The 14620-nt window shown below is 26.6% G+C and overlaps 2 protein-coding genes across 2 annotated transcripts in view; both read left to right on the top strand.

Moving 5' to 3' along the window:
• LOC108695043 (PC4 and SFRS1-interacting protein) overlaps positions 1–4765 on the top strand; it is a 5384-nt gene extending 619 nt beyond the window's left edge. The window contains exons 2-12 of the mRNA XM_018204774.1: positions 480–550; positions 650–810; positions 903–1033; positions 1291–1483; positions 2244–2336; positions 2423–2765; positions 2872–3046; positions 3146–3199; positions 4023–4088; positions 4173–4305; positions 4468–4765. Of these exons, the coding sequence (XP_018060263.1) occupies positions 480–550; positions 650–810; positions 903–1033; positions 1291–1483; positions 2244–2336; positions 2423–2765; positions 2872–3046; positions 3146–3199; positions 4023–4088; positions 4173–4305; positions 4468–4733 (1686 nt within the window). The 3' untranslated portion in view covers positions 4734–4765. The remainder of the gene's footprint in view (positions 1–479; positions 551–649; positions 811–902; positions 1034–1290; positions 1484–2243; positions 2337–2422; positions 2766–2871; positions 3047–3145; positions 3200–4022; positions 4089–4172; positions 4306–4467) is intronic.
• A 5874-nt stretch (positions 4766–10639) lies between these two features.
• LOC108694921 (putative gustatory receptor 28a) lies at positions 10640–11730 on the top strand. Its single transcript, XM_018204615.1, has 4 exons — positions 10640–11185; positions 11313–11381; positions 11463–11549; positions 11629–11730. Exons 1-4 carry the CDS (start codon positions 10640–10642, stop codon positions 11728–11730), a joined length of 804 nt encoding a protein of 267 aa, XP_018060104.1.
• Positions 11731–14620: the final 2890 nt, after the last annotated feature.

The raw sequence follows: 14620 nt of genomic DNA, 5'->3' as shown, positions 1-14620 counted from the left end.
TAATATTTCGATATCCATCATAAAGCTTGATCTACAATGCTTTTTGTTTCTAGTTTCTTGCTTTTTGCTATTTTTTACATCTTGTCTTTTTGATTCTTAAATGGTTTTTTGTTTTATATCCCCTGAGATAAAAGTTAACGAACTTCGAAAGAAACAAGAAATACAATTGTCGATAAAGCAGTTGCAAAGGAGTTAAAAGCAAAAGGTAAAAAACCAGAAACAGGAAACAAAGAGCATATTGTAGAATAGGCTTAATGTATTTTCCATGGAGGAACATATATATCAATTCTGGATACCTGTTATGGAACAAGTCTGATTGGAATTATTTAATTACTCCCTAGATTTCTATTGTGTTTTCTAGGAAAAACGAAATAATTCCGATCGGAATTCATTCTGACATGATAGGTACCCTGTCTGTCATATTAAAATTTAATACATGCTGCTTCATCTGTTTTGCATCTCACTTCATCTGTTTGCAGGTCGAAAAAGTCAATGATCCAAATTCCAAGAATGCTAAATATTGTGTTTACTTTTATGGTACAGGAGAAACGTAAGTAATTTATAATATAAATGATAATTCTAGTTCTCTGAAATTTATAAATATTATTAAAGGATTATTTTTTATGAAATATTATATTAAATCTTTCAGAGCTGTTTGCAAAGTTGATGAGTTGTATACCTATGTTGAAAACAAAGAAAAATTCGGCAAACCTAGTCGTCGAAAATTCTTTCATGAAGGTATACAGCAACTTGAACAAGAACTTAAAAATGACAGAAACAAACCTTTGGCAGATATCGATGCTATTAAAGGTAATTATCAATATTGACAATAAAATCTAAATAGATTAAATATTTTTTAATTAAATGGATTATTATAAATAATACTTTGATAATAATACTAGGTGCTGAAGCAACAGAACCAACAGTCAGTGCTACAGATAGTGATATAGAAGCTGGTTCCTTGGTAATTGACGAAGGAGAAAAAAAGAAATCAGTAAAGAGGAAAGTCCTTACATCTACACCCAATCCTGCTGTAAGCAACATTTATCTTTTGTTATTTGTACAAAGTAATGTTTTGGAGTACCATATATTTTACAATACTGTATAAGAAAACAGTTATTGGCTAAATATACTCCAAAAAAAATTTAGGAACTGCCGACAAATATTTTTAAAGTTTAAATAATTTGTGCGATTGTTCCTTATACTTTTATACATATATATTTATATAAATGAATATAAAATTAAATACATATACCAGCGTATATCTAATAAATGTATGTAATAATGTAGCAAGATACTCCAGAAATAAAGAAAAAACGTGGTAGAGGAAAAGCTTCAAATGATGCATCAAGGGTGGCAGAAGGTGCTTTAGATTCACAAGGTGAGGAATCGCCAAAAGAAGTAGTTAGTCGCAGTGGACGCAAGATCAAACCAAAACGCTTTGCAGATTTTTCGAGTTCAGATGAAACCGAAACTAATATAGGTATGAACTTGTGTTTATAACAATCTTTTATTATGATATACGTTTTTCAAAGAATTTCTTCTACAACTTTATGGATAAAAATTATTCAAATATAAATGATTAAATAATCGACTTTTTATTAGCTCTTGTTTTCAATTCAATGCACAATGTGTTTTTAGGAACACATTGAGTTCAAATATTAATCACATTTCAATTGTGAAATGTAGTTTATCGATATTGCAATACACTGTTATTCTTTGCAAAAATTAAAATCAATTTCCCTGATAATAACTAATATTTAAAGGTAGGAGCACAGTAAAGACACCTATATCACATTTAATGGTGGATGAAGAAACCCAGACTTTTTCATCAGAAATATCTGAAAAATATTCAAGACTTAAGGAACCCAATGAAACTCGGAATTTGTCTACAAAAGAATTAAAAAGATTAGTTCTTTTGGAACAGCTGTCATTAATTCGTATACAGAAATCTAAATTTTTATCTGTAAATGTAAACCTGTAAATTTTTTCTGTACAATTCCTACATCATTTTTAATTAATAAAATTTTCAATATTTGTTTTTTTAATACTGTTTATCTATTTATGTCCCTACTTTTATATAATAGTTCTATTGAATTCTCTTTTCTAACAATTTAATTTTTATCTTGGGGAAAAATATATTTAATTATCAAAGTTTATTTTTAAAAAAGTCGGTTATTTTTTTATATATTTGTATTTAAAAAATTATAGTATAATGCAATTGTAAATGTTACTCTGTTTAGAACATACTGGTCGAGGTCGTAAAACGAAAAACGAAGATTCTAATGAGCATCAAATGACACCTGTGACGCATAAAAAAAGAGCGGCTAATGAAAGTACGCATTTGTGTAGATAATTTTTTACTTTTAAAAATCTTTTAAATTAGTTACATCTTTAAAAACATCATTTATTTAATTTATAGAAAGAAATAATGAAAGCTCCTTATTTGATGGAACTGTAGTATCAAGTGGTACGTCTTCTGATACATCAAACCGAGTTCTCTTGGCTCGTACATTTGCTGGTGAATATGTGGGTATTAAGTTAGATATAGATAGGCCGAAATCTTTCGAAAGTGAAAAAGCTCGAGCACAATGGGATTGGTCAACTGCTACAAAAGCTATGAAACTCAAAGCACAATTAGAGAGTGGTGAAATGTTACCAGAGCGAGTGAAAGATTCTCTAGATTTTAATGTACCCGTCCCAGAAGATGAAAAACGACTTTTGACAAAGGATGGAGCTGTTCATCGCAAAACATATAAATTGAGGTTTGATGAGATATTTTTTGCTGTTTAGCTTAAAGTTGTAGCTTTATTTGTGTTGTCAATGTTGATTTTTACTAAGTATTTACATTTATTATATATTATTTTTTAGATGGCTTCGTATAGAGGCTCAACTCTTACAATTAGATGCTCAAATAAAATCTAATCTTGGACTGGATCGAGCCAATACAGACAAATGCTTACAAGCAATGGATGAAATTTTATCTCTTTCAATTGATCCTTTAATGTTAAAGAAACATCCTCATATTGTTGAAACAGTGAAAAGGGTAAGTAAAAATCGAATTTTTTAATAACTTTAATAATAATATATAATATATAATATATAATATTATTAAATTATAATAATTTTGTTTTTATATATATAGCTACGACGATATATTGGAAATTTAGGAGAGTGGAAATTAAGTGAAGAAGAAGGAGTATGTATAAAACAGCATATGTCTTTATATTAAAGAGATATCGAATACGGATATCCCATTTTATCTTTGTTGTTTACCGAGTGTTAAAGAAGATTAAAATGCATCATGCATAAAATGAAACGCACTCATAATTTGTTTATACACAATAGCTAGCTGCGTTTATTAGCAGAATGTTTATTTTACAATTGGAAATTTTTTTCACTGAGATAAGAGAAGACTTTATATAGATTTAAAAATATAAGAATCAATGCCTTAAATAGTATAGTTGAATCTTAAGTGCTTGTATATAATACTGTGTGAATTTATATGCTACGTATATTGTCCTTTAAAAATGCATGCTGAAATGATCTTTTAATTTTTGAAACACAAATTCCATTAAACTATCGCAGTAATATCACAGTTGACTAGTGATTTAACAATTTGATGCTTTTTCTTAGAACGATCTTAATAATGCTGAATGACATATTAAAATCTGTAAATAATTAATTCTTTTGATATTGCTGCGGAAGTTTAGTAGAGTTTGCGTTTTAAAGATCAAAAAATCATTTCAGCGCACATTTTTAAAGGATTATATACGTAGTATATAAATTCACATAGTATTATACAAGCATTTAAAATCCAGCTAGATCATTTAAGGCATTTCTATAGCTTGTGTTTCTCACATATACGGTCCTATAAGATTTAATATTATCTAAAAATATAAAGTTAATTAACGCGAAAAAATGTCCAACAGTTTCAATATAAATATTTTACTGAATATTTTACTGAACGGTTATATTATATTACTTCTACTCTGCGATAATAAATGTAACATTCTTTGTAGGCTATTTTCAAGCAAAAAGCGGAACAGATTAGACAAAAAGCTGAGCATATATATAACAAGTATAAGGTAATATATCATATGTAAAAAAAAACGAAATATACTTATTTAAATTCATTTTTACTTTATATTTATCAATTGAAAAATATACAGGCTATGTTTACGATACCTGAAGGTCAATCATTTTGGCAATCATTTTCCGATCAAGTGGTCCATTTCAAAAAATTAACAAAAGATATGCCTGAAGAAAAGGTATTTTCATTGATGTCCGATCCTTCTTGTTCAGGTAATTTTGTTATTTTACATTAAATGAATAGTGAGCAGTGTAGATTCATAAGTCTTTTTAAAATAGTTTCTTTAAAATAGTTCTAAAATAATTAGAAATTATATATCGAGATTAAAAAAATGTATTTTGTGATATGTATTTATTATAAATATTGATGTGTAGATACAAGTATATCGGAGGATTTACCTGCAGATGACAGTGGTAATCAATTGGATTCAGATGTGATTCAATCAGAGCCAATACTGGAACGAGAGGCACAGTATGAAACTGAAACCGAAGCGGAAACAGAACCAAAAACAAATACAGAAACCGAACCAGTAGCACAAACAACAGCGGAAGCAGAGTCAGAATCGGAGATTGCTGAAAGGGAAGTAGAAGCAGAAGTGCCTACTAGAACTGAGAGTCCTAAAGATGAAACAGCAAAGTAACATATGTAAAACTTTTTTTTATCTAATAATATAAACTTCTGCTTATTTTCTTTGTATATCATTACGATACTATAAAAAAAGAAGATATTATAATTGGAGTACATTGGGCGCATTCATAAAAAGTTTTGGTTAATATAATTTTTTATGATCCTTTTTCTGTTTCATATGTGACAAGGTATTGTTTAAAAATGCATTCTTATAGATGTGATTTCTGCAATAATTATGGGAAGAATGATAAAATTCGATAAAATTTAACTTTTTTTTCGTGAAAAGTAACTAACATGCTTATCCCATATTATGTTCCTTATTACCTACGTTGAATATAATACAATGCTTACATATACAATGCTTACATATACAATTATGTGAGAAGTGTATTGAAATTTAACTAAACAATTTCGTTATATTTATACGGGTTTATTACATATATTTATTGTTCCTCTATTTGCATTACTTTTAGAAATATACAAGGTTGGTAAAGATTTTTTTTTTTTTTTTTTTTTAAAGAATAAAACGTGTTTCTTTTTAAATATGTTTTCAATGCTTCCAATATGCTTTAAATAGTTATAAAAAACATTTAAAATATATTAAAAACATCAATTAAGTATATAGTTTAGTTAAGTATATAGTTTTGAACTATTTAAACACACGTTTAAATCATTTTTTTACCAACCTTGGAAATATAAGACAAAAACTCTTACATATATAAATCATGCAAATAGTTCTTACAATAATGTTGGTAATAATGATATCAAATGAAGAATTAAGAATCATAAAAGAATCTTAAAACAATGTGAATGCGATCGATATCACTTTTACGTATGTGAAAATTAATCTTATAAATTAGTTCTATTGTATTTTATTTCATGAATTTATGATCACATATTTGCATAATATGATCACATATGATTGCAATATACCTACATGATTACTTGATGCAATATCTGCAATCACTAACTGGACAATATCAGGTAAAATCTTCACTGTCAGATATCGAATACAATTGGCTGATGTAGTGGATAAAATTAGATGAGACACACAGTATTTTTACTTGACAGTAATATAGTGATGTCATGTATCGAATTACTAATCTTTGTATATTCAGCCAGTGCCATGAAAAAAATTTGTAAAGAGCACTCAGAACATTGTTACTCTCACGCAAAACTTATTTAATTATTATAATTGATGTAGCAAAATAAATACCGCATAAGAATTACAGCGCAATGAATGATAGATACAATTTTTAGTACTTGCATCTCAATTTAACGTAAGTTTTCCAATTTTATCTTTAATTTTCTTTATTAAATGGAAACATTACTCATATTACATTCTAAAGATAAAAATATGTATTATATATATTACTGCATGCTAACGTTTCTTTAAAAATATTTATGATAAATAAACATATAATTGTTCGTAAAATATTATTGTCAATCTTCTATTCTGTGTAATTGAATTATTACTGTCTTCATTAAAAAGTCATTACTATTATAATGATTATAAAGTTGTATAAAATGCTTGTGAAATTGTACAAATTAGAATAACAGACATTTTTGGACATTATCACATCTTTGACATGGGCGACATGGCAATTACTATAAACATTTCATGATTGGTAAGTATTAAACCTTATTTTGTAATTAATAGTACATATCCAATATATTACAAAAAAGAACAAAAATTAGTAATAATGTAATTTTTGTATTGAAATTTTCTTGTCGAAAATTAAAATAAATTATTAGCAAAAAAATTATGGTGTCGAATATATCTTATCCGTAGATTTATGTAGATAGACTGTGTACGACAACTAATGATAACATTGAAAAACAAAAATATATACATAGTTAAAAATATAAGAATGAGAATAAGAGAGAGAAAATAATGCGCATTTCATTTCTAGAAGAGAAGTGATTCCGTCTCCTTTTTTTTCTCCTTATCTGTGCACAATTAAATAAAACTGCATTTCTGCTGTTTCCTTTTATCAATGTTAATATTTTATTTTTTTTTAATGGAGTGCACAATCTATCTAGATTTGAATCTATGATTTTATCCTACCAGTCACACATAAATAAATTAATTTCCATAAAAATATAAAACAGATGTTTTAATTATATTGAATTTTAGGAAAATTATACTCAAATGTATATTTAATAAACACATAATTATATTTTATAATCCTTCATTGATAAATGCAAATTTCTAAAGGTAATCTTATTCATAAAATTGCACATTTAAATTTTGATTGAATGATTTTAAAAATAAAATATTACTTTTATTGTAATTTTCATTTTTCCATTTATTTCAAAAAAATTCTCTAAATACATTTGTTTACAATTACATTTGAAATATTTGATTAATATTTTATAGGGCTAAATTTATATTTTATTATTGTTATCGTTGTTTGATACAAGATAAGTGTTTTTACAAACTTTACAAAAATTACTTGATTCATAATTGAAATTTAATATAATAATTATATGTTGTATACGTTGAATGTGTATAATTATATTATATAATTATATTATATGTGTGTGTGTGTATGTGTGTGTGTATGTGTGTGTGTGTGCATGCGCGCGCGCATGTGTGTGTGTGTGTGTGTGTGTGTGTGTGTGTGTGTGTGTGTGTCTGTGTGTGTGTGTGTATTATAAAACCATTACAGTAATTTTTTTGAAATTTATTGAGACAAATGAAATATCGAATCGAATAATAAATTTATTTTTAAGAAAGAGCTATGAAGTTAATAGTTGTTTTAAATGTAATTTTTGCTCTTATGAAAAATTCTAATAAAAAAGAGAGATATGTTGCGCACTGTGATAATCAGTCATGGTCATCTCAATGTATGTTGTATTTCGTATCATAAGCAATTGCTATCAAGTTTTTATAGTTCGTATATTAATTCGTTGTAATAATTATATATATTATCACACGACTGCAATTCGTTCAGTTAATCAATAATGATATATAGTATAAAGTATTATTGAAAACTGACGTACTACTTATTATAATAAATGTTGAGTTATAATAAATGCAAGTGCTATACAAGAGCTTTTGAAGCACTCGCTATGTTTCAAATAGGTTTATATTGATAAATTTTCAGGCCTTTAAGATACTTGAACTATTTGTTAATTTATGAGAACAGATTATTATAAATAATGGATACATTTCGTATTATATCTAATTAGCGATTTGTAACAATGGAAAAAAAAGTCATTATGTAATATTAAAAAGTAATATTAAAATTTATTATACAAAATTATTATACATTTAAATTATTATACATAATATCGAAAAGAAAATGATATGTAAAATGATTTTATCTTATTTTATTTTTATTAAAAATAAGAATATAATTCTACTTAATTTATATTTGTTGAGCAACTTAGCACACAAATATATTTAATAATACGTTATTAATTAATATAGAACAATAAAAAACGCGAATTTCTAGCTATTATTTTATAAATCTCGATAATTTTCAAGAGATATATTTTGAGAAATTATATTTATAAAAACATTACTAGAAAGATCTAATGTATGATTTATGTATACTTGCATTAAACAGATAACTAGAATAGATAATTCACGAATATATACAAGGTTTGATAAGAAACAAGGTGTTTGATATGAAATTCTCGCATAGGGATAGAGCAAACTTGAGTGGAAAAGTCCTCTATCATTTTATAATTTTCGCAATAATTAACAACATGTCAATTTCTAAAAATCATATCAATCGAATATTTAATCATTTTTTATTCAAGTACTATCAACTTTACAGAAAAACAGCAAGAGAAAAATTATTTATTTTCTTCTCATAGAGCTCTAAGAATTTTTTCGTCAATTTTTTAATACCGCATTTCTTATGTATACGTATATTGGCAACTATTTTTATCAACATGAGAAAATATGATATTAAAAATTCTGAAAAAATTCTCGAGAAGAAGAATTCGAGGAAAAAATAAACAGTTTTTGTCACTTGCTGTTTTTTTATAAAGTTGTTAATATTCGAGTAAAAAATTATTCAAATCAATATTCGATGATTTTTAGTAATTAATATTTTGTTAATTATTGCGAAAATTGTAAAATGGCACAAAATTATTTGATTTAGTTTAGTCCACTTTATTCCTATGCGAGAGTTTCATCATTATTTATTAAATACCCTGTGTATACACACACACACACACACACACACACACACAGAGGATGTTATATATAAATATATATAATCTGAACTTGAATACATATTTTGCTTTGCTATTGTAATTTTGATAGTTTTGATAGTCTAGAAGAATAGTTGTAAAATTATTATATTCTATAATTAATAAAATATGAATATATTCATATTTTATTAATTCAATAATTAATTTTTTAATTGAATAAGTATTTTTTTGAAATAATATAAAGTTCTTTTTGATGTAAAAGAAATGTAACTGCGAACCATGAATAAAATGTATGCTTTCATTATTTTAAAAGAAGTTTGTTAAAACGGGCAGAAATTAATTTAATGCTAAAATGTTTTTACATAATCTAAAAACTCCAAATGATGATAATAATGTTGACATTGGTGATCATATAATATTGACATTGATGCCTATACTACAATACAATTATGCAGAACTATTATTTTCGCGTTAACTAATAAGCATTACAATTGGAGAAATTACGAAGAGCGTATTATGTGTATGAGCGTATCGTGTGTGTGTATATCATGCCATATATACAGATGATAAATATTCCAGTGGATGTCACTCTAATAAGAATATGTAACAATCGGATATTTTCATCGCAGGATTCGTGTTTACTGATACAGAGTTAAATTATCAACTTTATGTTCCTTATCATGCGTTTATGACTTTCACAAATTTAATATTTAATAATGTTTTGCATACGTGATGCTTGCAAGAAAGGTATTTGCGGAAGCATTGCTACATGCTCAGTGCTATTTCGTAAGAATTATAAAGCGCAATGTCAATTAGAATACATGTGTATATTCACCGGACTCACAATTAGTTGTATATGACGTTCAAACGATTACAATTAATTTGGATTCAGAGTAATTAAAAAGACAGATATATAAAATAAAACGGACGCCTTTTAAATTATCAATTTATGAATGATTACGCGTGAAACGTTTTAGTAAAGAAGACTTGAAGTATGCAAATTAAAAAAAATCTTTATGCACAAATGTCTTGAAAAGAAAGATATTAAGAAGATTAAACTGAAATGAAGAAAATATTTATAAATCATGAAACACAGGCAATATGGGTAAATCGACAAGACATAATGAAGAAAAGAAGTAGATATTAATTTAATATTAAAAAATTATGGAAGAAGATAGTCATTGCAAAAATGTTTTTGATTCGATTAAGAAATCAACTTTTATGAACGTCAATAAAATCTCCAATTTCTTTAGAAATATAAATAAAGAAAATTCTATTGCGGAAAAAACTAGTGAACAGAAAATGAACAAAATAAAATCAGAGTTACATCAAGATTTATTTTGGAAGTTCAAAATATTAATAATGTTCTTCAAGCTTATCGGTCTCGCTACATTCATCCATCGAATCGTCATATACAAAAAGAAAACGTACACATTTCAATATTGCAAATTAGGAATCGCTTACAATGTTGTGCTGAGTAGCTTAATGATAGCCTCAAACTATATGTCTATACCAGATTTAATTTGAACTATGAGAACAAGACGAATTTGACTATAGGCATCGAGATTCTGCAAACTGTATTTGATGCTCTGGTGATCTGCGCGATATTGATTAGTTACTGCATCAACTAGAAATCCTTGGTGCGGATCGCCAATCGATCATAATTAATAATTAATCATTATCGAGCACGAGATAGATTGTCTGTATAATCTATATCATCCACTACGACGACAGCGTATCTTCTGTATTATGATCATCGTTTGCATCTTGAAGATTTGCCTGCTGATACTTCTCCTGTTCACTGAAATCCTGGCCTTCCATACGGGTCTAGTCTCATGGCTGACAGACATTTTGCCAACATTTCACGTGGATTGGCTCTTGATACAATATTTCTTGTTGGTGACGATTATTCAGACAGATTTTGCTGATGTGAATCGAGCGATACAAAGCCTCATCAGAATCAATACACTTGATTTTCGACTGCAATCTTTCTACCAAATGCGTCGTATCGTAGTCAACAATTCGATCGTTCATCAACTGTTGCAATTGCAAGATGTGCATTGTCATCTTTGTGAAATCTCTGAAGATGTGTCGAGTTTCTATTCACTACCAGTACTATTCGGAATCGTTTTTCTCTTTCTGACACTCGTATATAATGGTTACTATCTTCTCTTGCCTCTGTTGATGATTGATATCTTAGAATATGAGACTCTTAGTAATACCATCGTCTGGATAATATTTCTGATTTATCCCATCTCTCTCCTCACCAATAGAATTACCAGGATTTTAATCGAGGTAGGATAATCGATAAAATAAGATCACATTTTAATCAGATTGTTTTAATCGATGAAACAAAATATTTTTATCAGTAAATAAAATCTCAAATATTTTATGAAATATTTCAATTACAAATTTATTGTAGATGAAGAAAACGGGTAATATAGTGCATAATCTTTTAAACTGTACAATCGGGAAAGAGACAAAAGCAGAGGTAAAAAACAAAGAGATAAACTTAGATAAAACTTATTTAGAAACGGTATTTATCATAACATTTATCATAAATATGTTACAGCTCAAATTTTCGCTTCAGTTGCTACATCGCAAAATACAGTTTACAGCTAACGGATATTTTACGCTCGATAATACTTTTCTTTATTCGGTGAGAATATTAAAAATATCATGTAAGTAATTTAATAAATTAAATTTTTTAAATTAATAATTTTGATTATCTCTCTCAGCTAATTGGCACAGTGATAACATATTTGGTAATACTTGTGCAATTTCAAATGGGAAGCTCGCGTTCATCAGACAGCAATGTAACTATACAAGGAAAAATTTAAAATAAGAAGCGGAATAATAAATTAAAGATAAGAGAGAATATAATGAGAAATATCTTATAAATATAATGAAAAATATTTTTTAAGATCTAAGACACAATTAAATGCAATTAAATATGCAGAATAGCAATTTTGAAACTTTTTGTTGTAATTTCTTTATAATACATACAATCAGTTCTGATTTGTAAAACTAGAAAACAAAAATGTAAATATATTTATTATATTTAAATTAATTTTATTAATTAATTAATATAATAATTAAATTGAATAAGTCTCGATGGAATTAATATTATAATATGCCAATATAAGAATTATCAATATCCAAGGAATATACAAATAAGTCAACAAAAAATCAAAATGTCTTTTTAGATGCTTAAAATTAATAAACAATCAAATTTTGTAAACAAAAATCATCATTTTGATTTTCTCTTGACTTGGTGTATTCCTTAGACACCATATTCGCGTATAATATCGATCGTTTTATTATTAACAATATATTGCCGTATAAATCGAAAGTACAACGTTTCGATCCGATTTTGGATTTCTTCTTAGTAAATGTGAAGTTGATAATAAAGAGAGGTCTATAGTGAAATTCAGAGTCAGTTCTTATACATATTTAAGATCTTAAGTACATTTTTAAGGTGTCATGAATTAATCAGAGGGTCATATTATTATTTTAAGACAGTTTTGAAATAAGAACTATGACTATCATCTTATGTATTAATCTCTGAATCTTGCAGTCCACTTCATCAGGACGAGGAACAGCCTGGTACGCAGGAGGAAACCCGCGAAACATATAATCTTTATATAGAAAGTATCCGTGGAAGTCTCAAGAATATTATCAAAAAAGCGATTTGTTTGAAAAATGTTTAAAAAGTTCGTGTTCAGCCATTATTCCTGTTCGTGCTGTTATAATGTAGGCAGCGCTGAGACCTTCAGGTCGCTTACAATGTAAATATGATTGGTGCTTAGACCTATTTAATTAGGTCACATTATATTAGGTCAGGTCGCGTATAGATCTCTCGATGTAAATATTGTCAGTATAACTAAAAAATTTCCTTCTGCAAATTTCCTTTGCAATGACAGTTGAATGCTTAATCAGTGACAGTCATCTTACATGATTAATAATTCAATATGTTGCTGATGTGTATCTTGAGTGATGTTAGGTCTGTGGCTGAATTAGTGTATACTTTTGGAATTTAAAGTGAGACGGTATGTGTTTGATATTATTGAAATCAAGAAAGAAAATTTTAATGCAATCTAGTACAGGAACAGAAAACAGATCATTTATCTAGTCAGAGGACAATGTATTATTCATTCAATTGACTACATAGGAGAAAATTTTTGACTATATATTGATATACATACATATTCAATTTTACTTTCCACATACCGATGTGTATATCATAAAATTTAATTAGCTCGGAAATCTATACATAGACTTTTTGCTATTGTTAACTTCATATTTACTGGAGAGAGTGGGGAGAGGGAGAAAATATAAAATAAAATCAAAATGTTTATATATTTTCGGTTTATATTGTGTTATATTGTGTTATACTGTTTATAACAAAATAATATTATACACGAATAATGTTGACTTTTATAATATTAATTAATTTATTCTATATATATTACATTTATTATTTGTTTTGTCGATTATTTTAATAAAATTTAAACGCAAAATATTATTAGTTCGAAATAATTTTAATTAGTTAAATGTACATCATTTTGTTTGACAACTTTTTACCATCTCTCTTTTATAGATCTTATATCGATATTCTATTCTATTTTCAAACTATACAATTGCTATTACCTACAATTGCTATTAACTATGGTCCTAATGTATCACCAGGATTGGGAAATTAATTTCATGTAACAAAGTTACAGTTAGATCTACTTTTTTTCAATAACTGTAATTTTATTCCTTTCTTACCATATTTATATGTATATAATTTCTATACATACATAACTATTGCTTAACTTATTTACATATTATTTTTGGTATCTAATTTGAAGTAGTTGTTTTTATAGTTATTTTATATATTTTAAATTTATTTGTCAATATATGGGCTTCGGCTGACTAAAATGAAGTGCTTATAGTGATTAATCAGTGATTATTTCTCGTAATTGAAATCTTTTTATCCTTGATCTTTTTTATCCTTAATGATTATCACATTCTGTAAACGTTTGTATTAAAAGAGCTAAAAAACTTTTAATACGTAAACTCATCATATTGGTTCCACACAGACAGAATTGTCTCTTAAAATTTACTCTGAAAATATGGTAGTTGTGGTATAATACAACATTTTTAAGATTTTTATCGTGCACACTTCAGTAAAATTGATCAAATTTATTACATATTTTACTGCAGTTTTATTAATGAATGAAAGAAATTTACATAAAATTCTTCAAAATGTTGTCCCAGGACTATCATATTTTTTAGATAAACTCTAAAAAAAAAATTCTCTCTATGCATGATTTTCATTCCAAGTATATATATTAATTTATTGCAAATAATAGCAATATAATCGAATGTTAGTATAATAAGTAAAATAATTTAGTAATGCTAGAAACGTGTATGTAACATTTTTTTCTATAAAATAACAATACTTTTTGTAAAAAATTAACAGAAAAATAACTCGTTACTTTTTATTTAATTATAATTATTTTGCAAAGTAACTTTTTCAATCTTGTACATCATATTAATTCAAACGACGCCTATTGCTATGGATGGTGGAATAAAATTTTAGTACAACTTTCTGTATAACGTAAAGTTCTTAAATGATTCATTTTTCAATAATCTTCCTTATATCCTTTTCCTAAAGAAAGCGAGTAAAATATAAAATATTGAATTGCATTTATTGATTTATTATGATTCCATAAATTATCTAAT

This window comes from Atta colombica, unplaced genomic scaffold (genome assembly GCF_001594045.1).
Source record: "Atta colombica isolate Treedump-2 unplaced genomic scaffold, Acol1.0 scaffold126, whole genome shotgun sequence".
Taxonomy (NCBI): domain Eukaryota; kingdom Metazoa; phylum Arthropoda; class Insecta; order Hymenoptera; family Formicidae; genus Atta; species Atta colombica.
Note: the sequence above shows the minus strand (reverse complement) of the source record. Positions and strands in the feature narration are given on the sequence as shown.